Source organism: Osmia lignaria, chromosome 3, assembly GCF_051020975.1.
Source record: "Osmia lignaria lignaria isolate PbOS001 chromosome 3, iyOsmLign1, whole genome shotgun sequence".
Classification (NCBI taxonomy): Eukaryota; Metazoa; Arthropoda; class Insecta; order Hymenoptera; family Megachilidae; genus Osmia; species Osmia lignaria.
Window position 1 is genome coordinate 8273955 of NC_135034.1, and position 12949 is coordinate 8286903.

Below are 12949 nucleotides of genomic sequence, written 5' to 3' on the forward strand. Positions count from 1 at the left end.
GAACGGCTCATGGCTTTCCCCGTGGAAAAACGGGGAAAATAGGATACGTTAATTCCGGAAACACGCTGGATGAACAACTGGTCCATACCGAAACAGAGATACAGAAACGTGGCACACTCTGTTTCTGCGGTTGATAGCCGAAATATCAATGAACGAGGACCGATTGATCATTGGCTATCGATTATCTGGCCTAATAAATGCGCAAACACATGCTCCCGTACGTGAACGTTTCCGCTTTTCCTGCAACTTGCGTGTACATTATCGCAACCAATGGACACTGATATCTTTCAATCATGGCATTATGCAGGCTGCGTTATGGCTCTTCAATAAATTTCCAGGATTAATGACATAGATGGGCTCATTTGAAGAGAGGAGAATAGAAATGTATCATTTTCATACACCATGAGGGCGGAAGGGTGACGATATAACAAGAGTCTATTGTACGTATTTGAACACCCGACACGATATTTTACAATAAAACGCTAACAATTAAACGCAAGAACCTCTGGGGCGAATGAAAATAGCGAGATATGAAATTGAATAGAATTGTCTTTGAAAAAGGGCTGCTAACAGTAGTCCTTTGTGCATTAACTAAACGCACGTGTGAGAGCTTCCCATAACATTCAACATCGAATGGTATTCAATCCCGGAAACGCGAGAAGCAATTCTACCAGCCGGTTAAACGATTACGAAATTAAATTCAATTCTCACTGCTGGCACGATCAAAATTGAAACGCGAACGTTTACGCCGGCCTGTATGCCCGTGAAGATACTGAAAGACACGTTAAAATCCGAGCGTTCTGCATGTAAATTACTGGCCGACTATGTATGTCCCGTCCACGATACACGTGCAGTAAACTACCTAGATTTACGCGTCCCTGCAACAACGCACCGCAAAACACGTAGACATACGTGCCTCGAGCATACTTTCCAAGTGACACGTGTTGCATGACCAAATAGTACATGAAAAGTATGTATGCACCAATGGAAGGTAGATAACGAGAGATTTCTCATCGATATTCCTCTCGGCTTAGAAAGCTAAGCATAACGAGACTCGTTCGAATCTGGCTTCGTTTAAGAGTACGGAGATTTTTTGAAATTTCTACGCAACGAAGAAACCGACAATGCTGCCCTAAGGCTTTACAAAATATATAACAAAGAGAAATTGTAACAGAGGTATGTATGAAATGCTTGACAATAAATACTGCGAGTCTATCAATTTATTCTGATTACGTCCTTAACCCTACATGATCCAATATCAAAGCTAACTCGAGTTATTTCAGTCCAATTGCGATGCAGAAGCTTCGAAGAGTGAATGGTGATTTGAGACCGGATTGCCTAATCATTTTATTAGAAGCACAGTCGTCAAAGTTGAAATGTACAAAGTTGTAAATGAAAGATATGAAATTTAGTGACCGGTGAACAATACAAATGAACCAGTCTTGTCCGTGTAGAAAAATTAACCGAACGAGTAGCAATCAGAGACAACGAGGTCTAACGATCTATCAGAGGCTGAGGGCGTTGGTGAAAAACAAAAAGCAAGGCGCGACAATGGCAGAGACTTTTCGTGGGAGCGTGATAACAAAGCTCCCTTCGCGCGAACGTTCCCGTTAAAAGGGAAGAAGGGAGTAAGAACTCGAGTCCACCGGGTTCCCTTCTTCCTTCACCGCTGTTTTTCTCTTGCTGTTCCCGCCTCCCTTTGTCCGTGGCTCGTGCAACGACCGACGACCCGACAAGATAGCGCCACAACCGGAGGAAGTACACGGAAGGGAAGTGAAAGGAAAAGGGAAAAGAAAGAAGAAAAATTATGGAAAAAAACAGGTGTAGGTAGTAGTTGGTTGAAGCGAGCACGAGGGGTTTGTTTACAAGCCGCGGAACTCGACTCTCTTCGAGTTCCTTGACTCATCCATCGAACCAGCTTAGTTCTATTTTCTCTTACATTCCCTTTCCCGCCAACAACTCGGCAATCTCTTTCTTTATCTTTTACCGTAACTTCTTGCTCGCTAACTCATCTTTCCACGTCGAGCCGTACGCGAACGGTAGTACGCAACTACGAGGTGTCCCGGCAAAAACGCTCCTTCACCGGAGCTACGATAATGGGAGGCAATTGGTATCGATTATCGTCGCGGTGGTCGAAACGGGAGGTGAAACAGGCTCGGTATAGGCAGAGGGCTAGATCGAACCTAACAAGGGAAGTGTGCACGACCTTCGAAACGGTAATTTGCTCGAAAGTATACACGAACTAGTAGTTAAAATGGTAAGCTATGGAAGGGAGTTATTAATTTTCGGCTCTTCTATGTTCGAGCATAGTTCGAACGAAATCGGTGTACCGAAGGTTGCATATCCCCCTTGAAAGAAGCGCCCAGCGCATCAGCCATTGTTCCTTTTGTTCACGGCATGATCAGAGGTCTCGAAAGGATAGGATATTCGGTCAATAACCGATCGGACGGGTTGATAACAATGCACTTGGTTTGCAAACACCTATCTTGGATCTCGTACAAGTATTTCTGGCAAGGTGTACCCGCGGCCAAAAATATCCAGTGTCGAGGAAAAGCCGAGTCCAAGAATTTGTAGGTTTCGAGTACTCGACCGAGCGGTTGAATGAAAACGCGTGGTCAACGTAGGTTTGCGAAACTATTGCAAAATCTTTGTTGTTCTATTATCAATCTTCATTAGAACGCGAGATACTACGAAAAAAGGCTTGCGAAATCAATATTACGTGTACCAGTGCGTGATTCACTGGTCTTTCAATAACTTTCAATCATGTTGTTATAATTCTGTTGGTTTAAAACAGGAGTAGGGGGAGGAGAATGGTACTGGTTGCTTTAAATCTTGAGAGAACCTAGGGAAATCTTAAGGAGAATAACACTGAATCTCCCGCCTTCGCAGATAAAGAACACGTACAAATAAAGCGAGCGATGGAACATTCCTTCCCCTTCGCTTCTCCTTAACAAGACTGTACATAGTACAATTTTCCTCTATACAACGCGACACGAGTCAACATTCCAACGCGACCAAGATAAAACGAGCACCGAGTCTCGACTGATCGCAAAGCATACCTTATCGTCAAGCGTAATTCCTATAAAACTTAATTAACTAGGTCGGCTTTCGGACGATTCACCGAAAGTTAGAAATGAGCAAAAACTCAATGGAATTAAGGACTCACCGATGACGGTGTTAGCAGCGACTTCTTTGGCTGCGGCTGCAGCCGCTGCGGGGCCATGAGCGAAGAAGTCGCTCAACGACAACGAGGACGCGATGATCTGTCGTTTCTCCTCGAAGTTCAGATAATCCAGACTGTTGCTTCTCTGGGGTCCGGCGACGATTGTCACCGTTTTCGTGGCGTGATGATGGTGTTGCTGGTGGATACTGTTCTCCACCGCGATATTACTATTCTTCTCGTTGGCCGCCTCGTTCGAGGGCGGATTCGGCAGCAGGTAAACACCGCTGACGCGTATCGACATCGTCGACGGGCGATCCTTGAAACGGCCGCGCTTTTTCCTCCTCCAAGGGCTGAGGATCGCGACCAGGCCCGGTAAAGAAGCTACCGGTTGCTGGCCAGCTGGAACATTCTGACGAGTGGCCGGTCGAGAGGTCGGCTCGCGTGGCTTGTTACTTCGAGGCAGCTCCACGGCTCGGCGTTTAGTGCGTTCACGATCGCCACGAGGAAATTGATGGCCTCTTATGCGCGCTTCTGACAGCGGCTACCGTCAGACGTTGATCGTCCCACCGAGCGTATTAGACGCCCGGTCTTTGATTAGTAGTTTTGTATTCTACGTACAAAAGGTACAAGATGGCAGGATTGTCGTTATAGCATTGGCAAATTTTCCATGGACCAAAGGGTGTCGCGCGGATAACCTTGAACGGATACCAGAGCCTCCTCCGTGGTACGGCTTCCCTTCGACGCTTATGGCACTACGCGATCCACGACGGACGATCGGTTATCTTGCGCGGCAAGGTTACTTCGACTGGTCGGTCGAAAACGATCCTTATTTACGACGGAAATGAGCGTGACCCTTCCGCGCGTTTTTCTCGTGACGGCCACGAGAGTGTACTCGGTCGACGCTCGGCGAATCGTCCTGCGCAATAGGAACGGAGTAAAGTTAACTCTGCCGATGGCATTGGTCGGCTGTCATGAATGGCGTGCATTGTGTCGTTCGGGACAAACCAGCAACGATTATGTCCCCGTCCCACGAAATGTCTCATCACCGTCCACCGACCTCTCCTCTCTTCATCTAATTGAGAGAGCTCTACTTAATCAAACATGTAACGAGCGTAACGCTTGATACGCGACATTCCGAACCGTTAGCGAAGTCACGTTTTAGACGTATCAGCGAAAAAAATATACGACGACACCTTTTTGGTTACGATTTAAGAAATATCCGGTAAGGTGAACGACAACGGCGCCGTTCGGAACGGAGCCCGCCTAACCTAACCTCCGTACTCCAAAACGCGGCGAGACGCGACGAAGGTCGAGAGCACTCGCAAAATGAAAAGAAAAAATATAAGTAACTGACTGTTTGTCTTGGTTCAGACCGTAGATATATTCCGGTTACGTGAAACACAATAAACTTGACGAAACCGATAAGAATGTGTTCGCGTACGGACCGACTAAGAGTAACCTCAAACATCCGGGCACGTAGTCGACTGGCAAACAACGATTCCTCGTATAATACTGACAAGTTACAGCGCACGTAGAAAGCATTCGGAGACGGCTATTCGTGAAACGACGTATAACGCGATGGCTGAAGCATGGTGGCCGGTGAGGACGCATTTCGTGGGCGGTCAAAGGGACTGCACGACGTACTTGATTCCTCGGGGGGCAGTGTGGATGGCTGCTTTTCGGCAGGATTCGTATAATATACCGTCGAGGTGTCCTCGACGTTTAATATCACAGCGATGACGATTCACGGCAGGCGTCGCCACTCCTTTTCACGGGACACCTGTGTGTGCCGTGTAACTGCAGGTGAGAGGAGAGCGAGACGGAGAGAGAAAGGACGCAACGATTATAAACACAGAAGCACATAGTACGCTGGTACGCGGTTAAGGGATACGTTGAAGAGAGACGGAACAGGCAGAACTGTGACGATGCACCGTGCTACACAAACTCCGAACTTAGCACGAGAAACGAAGAATACGAAGACGACGAAGACGACGACGACGCCGACGTCGACGTGAATGCACGCACACGAAAATTGACACACACGCTCATCGGTGTTCGCGCACACGACGGTCACAAACGCGACGTCTTCGCGTTGAATGTACGCTCCGAGACGAGCGATACTCTCCGTGTATAGTACACGATGCGCGATACCGATTGCGCTGTAAACGCGCCGGACGGATTCCCGACGGAATTTAATTACCACTCTATCAATGTAACGTGTAAAAACAAAACGGAGCCGAGACGAAACGAACAACAACGACGATCACCGCGCCACGAAACACGCACCGAGCGAGGCTCGCGAACACTGAGGGCGGCCATTCGATCGCAGCGACGCCACGCGACGCCGACCAACACCAGCGTACACGAGACAAACGCTCCGCTCCGAAACGTGACGGGGGGAAAGCGAAGCTACACACTATACCCGGTTTCCTCGTAATTTTTCATTAATGAATTTACGAACGACTCCAGACTGGTTGCCCCGACTGGAACGAGCTTGTTGTTCCCCCTTTGGAAGGAAATATATATTCTCTCTAATGTATTTCATTAACTTCCGGGTTGCTGGTATAAAACGCGGGTAAAATGAAATTGCTTAACTTGCACCATCAGCAATTTTTTTCCTTGCCTCATGGTGTATCAAAAAATGTGAAATAAATGTGGTATGTTTTGTAGCATGATTTACATGGTTTTCATTTATCATATTACATCCATTCATTGTTTCAAATGAAAAATTACTTCTTTTGTTTATTAAAGTGAAATTGATTTTTGTATATATAGGAGTAACAATTATATTGTTTGCTCGCATGTAGGTCACAGTTAATCCGCCATAACGATTAATCAAAGTTTAATACGCTAATTGAAAACTGCCCCGACCTAGTATCGGCGAAGCTGGAAAAATGACGATCACATAATGCATACGTGATAATGATGAAACGTGTTACACAATAACATTCTGAAAGCTTATCAGGTTGTACGGTTTGACGCGTTTCAATTTCTCTACGTACGCTCTTTTGTGTCCTTAATCGCGAAAAATGATAGATTACGTTGGAATGTCGTTCGTCTCGCATATTACACGCGAAAAATGTCAACCACGAGTCACACTCGTGATCGACTTTGAACGAGTGTAATGATAATTGTAGACCACAGTCACGCGAACATGCGGCAACGGCAGAAATCTTTTGAAAAGATAACTCATTGTGTGCTTTGTAATCCTACGCTCTGCGGGTTTTTCTCCTGCCTGTGTGCACACCTATTAAGTGGTTGCATTTAAACGCTCTCAATCGAGCAACGAACGAACTCGTTCCGTCTTGAAAGTCAATACCTTCGGAATACCGTATAAAATTGTTTGCAAGCAACTTACGTTTTAATTACATTGTTGCGGGAAAATGGAATTTAAGCATTTTCAAACGGACGAAAAGTCTATGAATTCGATTAACAGACTCATTTAAGGATTAATTAGAGTTCCAGCAGGCAATTAGAGAAACAAGGACATTCAATTTTCAAGCGATGCCGATTTAAGCAGTTTTCAGAATTTTCATTTCCCAACGCGAAACGGTAAATTTGGGCTACCGATTCGATTACCGATAATATCGATAAGGCGCGAATGTTCGAATCGGAAGAATCATCAGTGAGAGTATGAGGCGAACCACGTGGTATTTCCGTGGCGTCTAGACTCTCTAATTTAAACCGACTCGCGAATCTACCGATGTTTCAGCCCCGTCTAGCCGCTGTCACAACGAACGACTGAAATATGAGAAACACTCTCGAGCCCATTCTCGAAGGGAGCAGCGAACTTTTTTCGCCGGCTTCGCCCCAGATCGCGTATTCGTTAGGAAACAAAGAGGGCCAAAGCAGACTGCTCTTTCGCGATTCCCGTGTACCACGCTCCTGCTTACGCACGATGAAAAGATACACGGTGAAATTTTAATTGAATTCGGAAGCTTTCTGAAAATAGAACGGAAACGGGTATTACGTTGTACGGTTTGCTAACCGGTGTTCTCATCCTTTACGCTCGATTGCGGCTCGGGGCAAACGTGCGTTCCCGACGAAAAGTAGCGGAAACTACGGCCAAGAAATGCATTTATTGGCACAAATCCAGTGGAACCTCTTTTCCAGCGTGTCCCTCGCCAACGCGACAAATCAACAAGAAACGACTGTTTTAAACACTGACTTGATACAAATATATATTTATTTCCTTCAATATTTTGCATTTCTTACTCGATTTCTATTTGTGGTAAACACCGCCTCGATCACCCTGTATAGATCCTTTCTATAATGGCGATGGCTGGCGAATAAAGTATGAAGGTGTAACGGAAAGGCTGCGTTACGCTTCAGTTCAATGGTCAAAGTATTATACTTCCGTTTATCGGCCATGGGTCGCGAAAGGTTCTTGTTAAGCCAGGTATAAACCATCCTCTGAGCCGATCCATCGATCGCTATGAATTAAGGTCAATCTTTAAGCTGAAAAGAAGCGACTAAGCTTCGACTAAGTATATCTAAGTAGATGCTTGTCTCGTTACGTCCGCGTGTGCAACGATACTTTCGCTGTGAACGAAGGCTGGTCTCGGTCGTGGATCTATAATTATTCGGCACGTTGCGAACGATTCCAGGAACGGTTCGCGCGAACAAACACGCCGCCCACTTAACAGTATTATTAATTGCAGCGAGGAACAAGTGTCCTCGACGGGCCGAATTACGAGACAATTTACAATTAAACAGCGGAGCGAGACGTTTAATTAAGGAGAAGCGTCGCGTCGGTGCATCAGCGTGAACCGCGTGCGTGCAACGCCGGTTGCCGTTGCATTTACGGGCGCCCGTGCATTCGCATCTTCCAAAATGCAATCTGCCTGCAACGAGCAACCGCGTGGTTTAAATTCGCGAATCCGTGGAAAAAAATCACTTTTCGCGAACCCCATTTAAGGAAACAACTTCCCCTTTCCTTTCTGTTTACCACACTAACAAATTGGAATTTCTTCGATGATCGTTCGTGAATGGTATGCATTGCAAATGATTAGTCAATTAGAGTTGGGAAGCTTAAAAAATGTTTATCCTCATCGTGGCAATATAACGAAAGACTACTGTAATATTAATATTAGCTGTGATTTTGGAGAGGGGGTACTTCCAGTGTAATGGTAAATGTAAATTATGCAGCATTGGCTGGCTGCATTCCCATTTCCAATGTGTTGATGTACTCGCGGTTGACACACAGACTTCACTGTTCTCTATCATCGTTTATTTATAAAAACACGCGTTGAAACTATGTATGAATTTTGTAATATTATGTACTCTTTTATAAGATAAGATGCTACAAGATACTACAATAATAGAATGATGAAATAGAATTCAAAATTAATGCAGAAAAAAATTGTATGACATTATTAAGTGATGGTTATTCTTCCATTATACGAATAACCATCGTGGAACGTCTGTCACTTTGTTTTACCTTTGCGTTGAACCACCTATTCTAATAATAAGGAACATGTGGTGTGTGCATTACGCAAAGGATACAATGAAATTAAAATCTCGAACAATGAAGTATAGAGAAAATCGAGTTTGTTAGTATAGAAAGGAAAGGTGAAGATGGAGCACCAAAACAACGAAATACGAATGGGGCGCCAACGCAAGAGCGGTCACCCATCTTTCTACCTAACGCGGTAAAACGCGCTTAACGGGATAGAACTACTACAGCGGCACCCATACGGAGCACCCATTTTCACATACGATAAATATGACTTTTTCTTTACGTCTGGTAGATGTGATTGTTCATTATTATTTAAACAGAAATAAAATTTCTTAATATAATATAAATTTCCAATTTATTTAAGATAGAGAATGCACGATAATTGTAGAAAATGTTAAAATCTTACAATGGATCGGCTCGTTTCATTTTCGAAACTCCTGCGATGGACTTTTCTGTAAAAAGGAACGAGCTACAAAATACAACCGTTTACCGTGAAAATAATACGGAGCCGAATAACGGGCGTATAATTGATTTTGTTACGCTACAACATGCGTAGCGTATCAGCGGAAGGATCTGACGATTAACTTTAAAGCAACTTAAATGCGGTTATCGCGAGATCGAACGATAACAAAGCGGTCGGTCAGATCGTTGGCCAACAGTCTGGATAAGACGTTGTTCACCGCGATAATGGCAGGAAATTAATGGCAGCTAAGAGGGATGGGAACAACGGAAGAAGTAATGAAAAGATTGCTTTCCTTATTACCGTGTAAATTCATCCTACTTCGCCACGTTAACAGATGCAAGCGTGGCGCGATGAAACGCCGAAAGAAAGGAAAAGTGTTCCGTCTTTCGTGGGACGTGAAATGTTGTGAAATTTTGTAGAATAAATCGTTACGAAACGTCTGCGAAGCTTACGTAAAAGAAGTGGAATGAAAAAATTTACTCGTAGAGACAAGTCGCTAATTGACAGATACAATTACATTTTTGGCACATACGACACCGTGAAATGTTACTTTTTTTTTTTTTTTATTTATTACTGGCGAAGGAAATTCGAAAATTATCGCGGGAATCTGTTTTGGCACTTGTTTAAATACAACAGGGATCGCTGAACGCTTTTTGGCAAGCTTCGAAACAGGTACACGAACATCAGTCTTCTTATCTGTTTCCGCCTTTCATCGCTATCAAAATATTCAATTTGTTATTATTCCGAACACTTTAGATACTTGGATTTTTAAATTCTTTCCAGTCGATTCATGATGCACCACGGTGCACCATAAATGAGATCCATTTCCATAGAACACAGTATTGTTTTTCAAACATTCCCTCATAAATTCTAATTCACCTTTACGATATTTTTCACGAGACGTATTTTACGAGGCAGTTTATCCGAAAACACTTAGAGGGTTCGATATCCGATGCGCGAAAACTGCGTTATCCATGGACAACGTCTTCTATTAAAGTTTCGAACAGTTTCCAATCCAAGAATGATAATTTAATTCCTATTTTGACCGTCTGTCCGAGGGAAAAAGCATCGATTTATTCTCCCGGAGAGCTGGCCACTTCGTTCGACGAAACTTTATCGAAACGAAGAACGAGTTGGTTCGTTAATAGTTGCGAGAAAGTACTCGGATTAATTTATTCCATTACGTTAATTTTGCGGAGGTGGTTGTGTGAGGGCCACTTACGATTATGAACTCGTCGAAAGGACGATATCTTATCGGATGTTAAGAACATTTTTATTCCTTGATAATGTTCACCCTACAGCATTTTTCCCTCGGGATTACATTGGCCAGGCTTTGTATCGGGATTACGAGTCCACTCGTAACATTGTGACGATAAAGGGATTAAAATTTCCTGCTACCCAGCTCGGGTGTGCTCGTAACACGGAAGGAAAAAAAGAAATTTCATTTCCAACAACGAGTTCATTAAATACGCGATGAAACGCGTGAGTTTATAAGGCATACTCGAGGTTTAATTAAAAATTAATGAGTGTAATAATTTGTCCCAGGTGTATAAATAAAGAGGAATGTTTTACTTTTTATGGTCCGCTGCCGGAGGGTATCAGAATCACCAATTATCAGTTTTGTTTAATATCCTCCTACGCAATAATTAAAATGGTGAACAAGCAAACGGAAAAGCGAGCAGATAAGAAGAAGAATCTTAAAAGCACATCGGAAGATAATCTCCAAGCATTTGCGTCACAGGAATTTTCATCTGTCGAAGAGGAAGCCTTTGTGGAAGGCGTAATTAGAAAAGCGGTGCTTGTTTCATTGACACGCTTTTGGCTTTCAATTTATCCACATTTTCCTGCCTGGCCGTGGCAAGGTTTTCTTTCGAGAACCAGACGATCTCCTCTAAATACCACGCTTTACCGACGTGCCCTGCTTTTCTATCATCGTTGAAACCTCGCCGCAAGGACAACCGCAAGGAAATTCTTCGGATGACAACCGCGTTATCCTCGAATTCCGCCGATCTACTTGCTTTCACGCGGACAGAATAGTTGCCATTGATAACTTACCGATTCGTAGATAAAAGACGGATTGCACCAGCCTCGATGTAACCGAAGGGTTACGAGTGCAAAAGAATCAAAGTATGCGACACAAGAAGCGCGACCACACGTTATGCAGTAACCGGTTTGAAATAACTCGTGTAACTCTAGGTCGGTTTAAAATAAAGAAAGCAGATGGAGTTGCCGCTTTGCATATCAACGAATCGCCGCCTTTCACGGAGCAACAGCAAGATAAACTAGCTCACTCACAGTGAGCACTGTGATCGGCTTGCAAAGAATGGTCAAAATTGATAATTTAGATTTTGAGATAAAAAGTCACAAAAATTCCGATCAGTCATTAATAGCGGAGCTTCGCTCCAATTACAAGGCAGTAGGAAAATATCGAAGGCGATACGACGCGAGTAAACAGGAGTTAACCCTTCGTACTCGATGATCCTTTTACTAGAAGAAAGCAGGAATTCGAGTCCTCTTACTCGTGGATCCGTATCTTTTTTCAAAAGACTTTCGAGCAATCAACGTGTTAATTGATAAAAGAAAAGCTGAGTATTTTTAAGAACCCTCAGGTTCATTATCGATGGCGAGGAGTAAACTTAAAACAGCATCTTCTCTAATGGAGTTGCTCGTCAAACGAAAGCATTAGGGTGAAATCGTGCGTAAAGGATCATCGTTTTCTATGGAATAATTATAGACACTTGGATCGCGTCAGTATCACCCTGATAGTCCTTTTTCTTGGGTAAAAATATCGTTCGAATGAAAGAAGGATAACTAAAAAGCCGGCTGATCTTTTTATAAATTTCAAACGTAGTCATCCGTGATTTACGATGTTTAATATTATTATTAAATTATTAAAAGTGTGCGAGAAGCCGAAAATATCTGATCGAGTCGGGTTCTACGGAGGAGCTTTCAATTTGAACAGCTCTGAAAAGAATCAAGCTCCAATATATTGAAATCGTCCTTATTGGTAGGTTCAAGGATGCGTGATATACGAAATGCAGAAGAAAGGGCTTCTTCATAGATTTTTACGTCCATAGGTAATAAAAGGGACGCAAACGGTATCGAAGGATTCAATTCGAAGCTTCGTATACTATATTTTCCATCTCTCGAGAGAACGATAAATCAAAATTACTTTATATCTAGATATAACTTGTTCAAAAATATCCATAAAACTGGAGGAAAGGAGAACGATAGAGAAGAATAGGGAAACGATCGAGGGCATTTCTGCCATTTCCTGAGGGGATAAAACACCCTGTTATTGAAATAGTTTCACTCGACGATATTACGTTGTACAACGAGCTAGTGTTCGTTCTCGGTAAAGGTAAATATTACTGTGTCGGGACCAAAGAACGACTATTTTGCGGACACGTAGCGCACGGTGTCGACCGGAAAACTTCGAGCTTTATGAAATTAGTTGCTCGGTCAGAATACTATTCTGGCGAAAATTGCGCTCGACTAATCGCCAACTGGTTTCGAAGCAAACTTTTGCACCTAAATGTTCCCGATTGCTAGGTGAATTTACTCGAAAATCTGTAGATGGTTGAAACGAGAAAAATAGAGACAGAAAAAGAAGTTATAAAAAATAGTCTACAGCGATAGATTACAGTGTAGAGCAGGGCGCGAAGAATCTCGTTGGCAATCTACATTTTTCATTCTTCAATTTTCCAAGTATATACTCGCGGACGTGACAGAGTGGAAATTACACAGATTGTAACTCAGAAAAGTGCGGAACACCGGAAGAGAGAATAATTTCACCATCAGCAAACCAGCAGCCCCGGCAGATGCGACGCACGGTGAACCGTAAAATTCATTTCTATCGACCGCA

General features: G+C 43.5%; 1 protein-coding gene across 10 annotated transcripts in view; it reads right to left on the minus strand.

The window, feature by feature from the left end:
• LOC117605360 (phosphatase and actin regulator 2) overlaps window positions 1–12949 on the minus strand; it is a 172690-nt gene that overhangs the window by 137802 nt on the left and 21939 nt on the right. For 3 of the 10 annotated variants that reach the window (XM_034326611.2, XM_034326603.2, XM_034326601.2), the window contains exons 1-2: window positions 4808–5869; window positions 3167–4079 (exon numbers count right to left, since the gene is read on the minus strand). The exons of 2 other annotated variants lie outside the window; for them this stretch is intronic. In XM_034326611.2, the coding sequence (XP_034182502.1) occupies window positions 3167–3464 (298 nt within the window). In that variant the 5' untranslated portion in view covers window positions 3465–4079; window positions 4808–5869. Of the gene's footprint in view, window positions 1–3166; window positions 4236–4807; window positions 5877–12949 lie in introns of those variants that run through there. 5 more of the 10 variants (XM_034326604.2, XM_034326609.2, XM_034326602.2 and 2 more) reach the window with 5 other exon arrangements.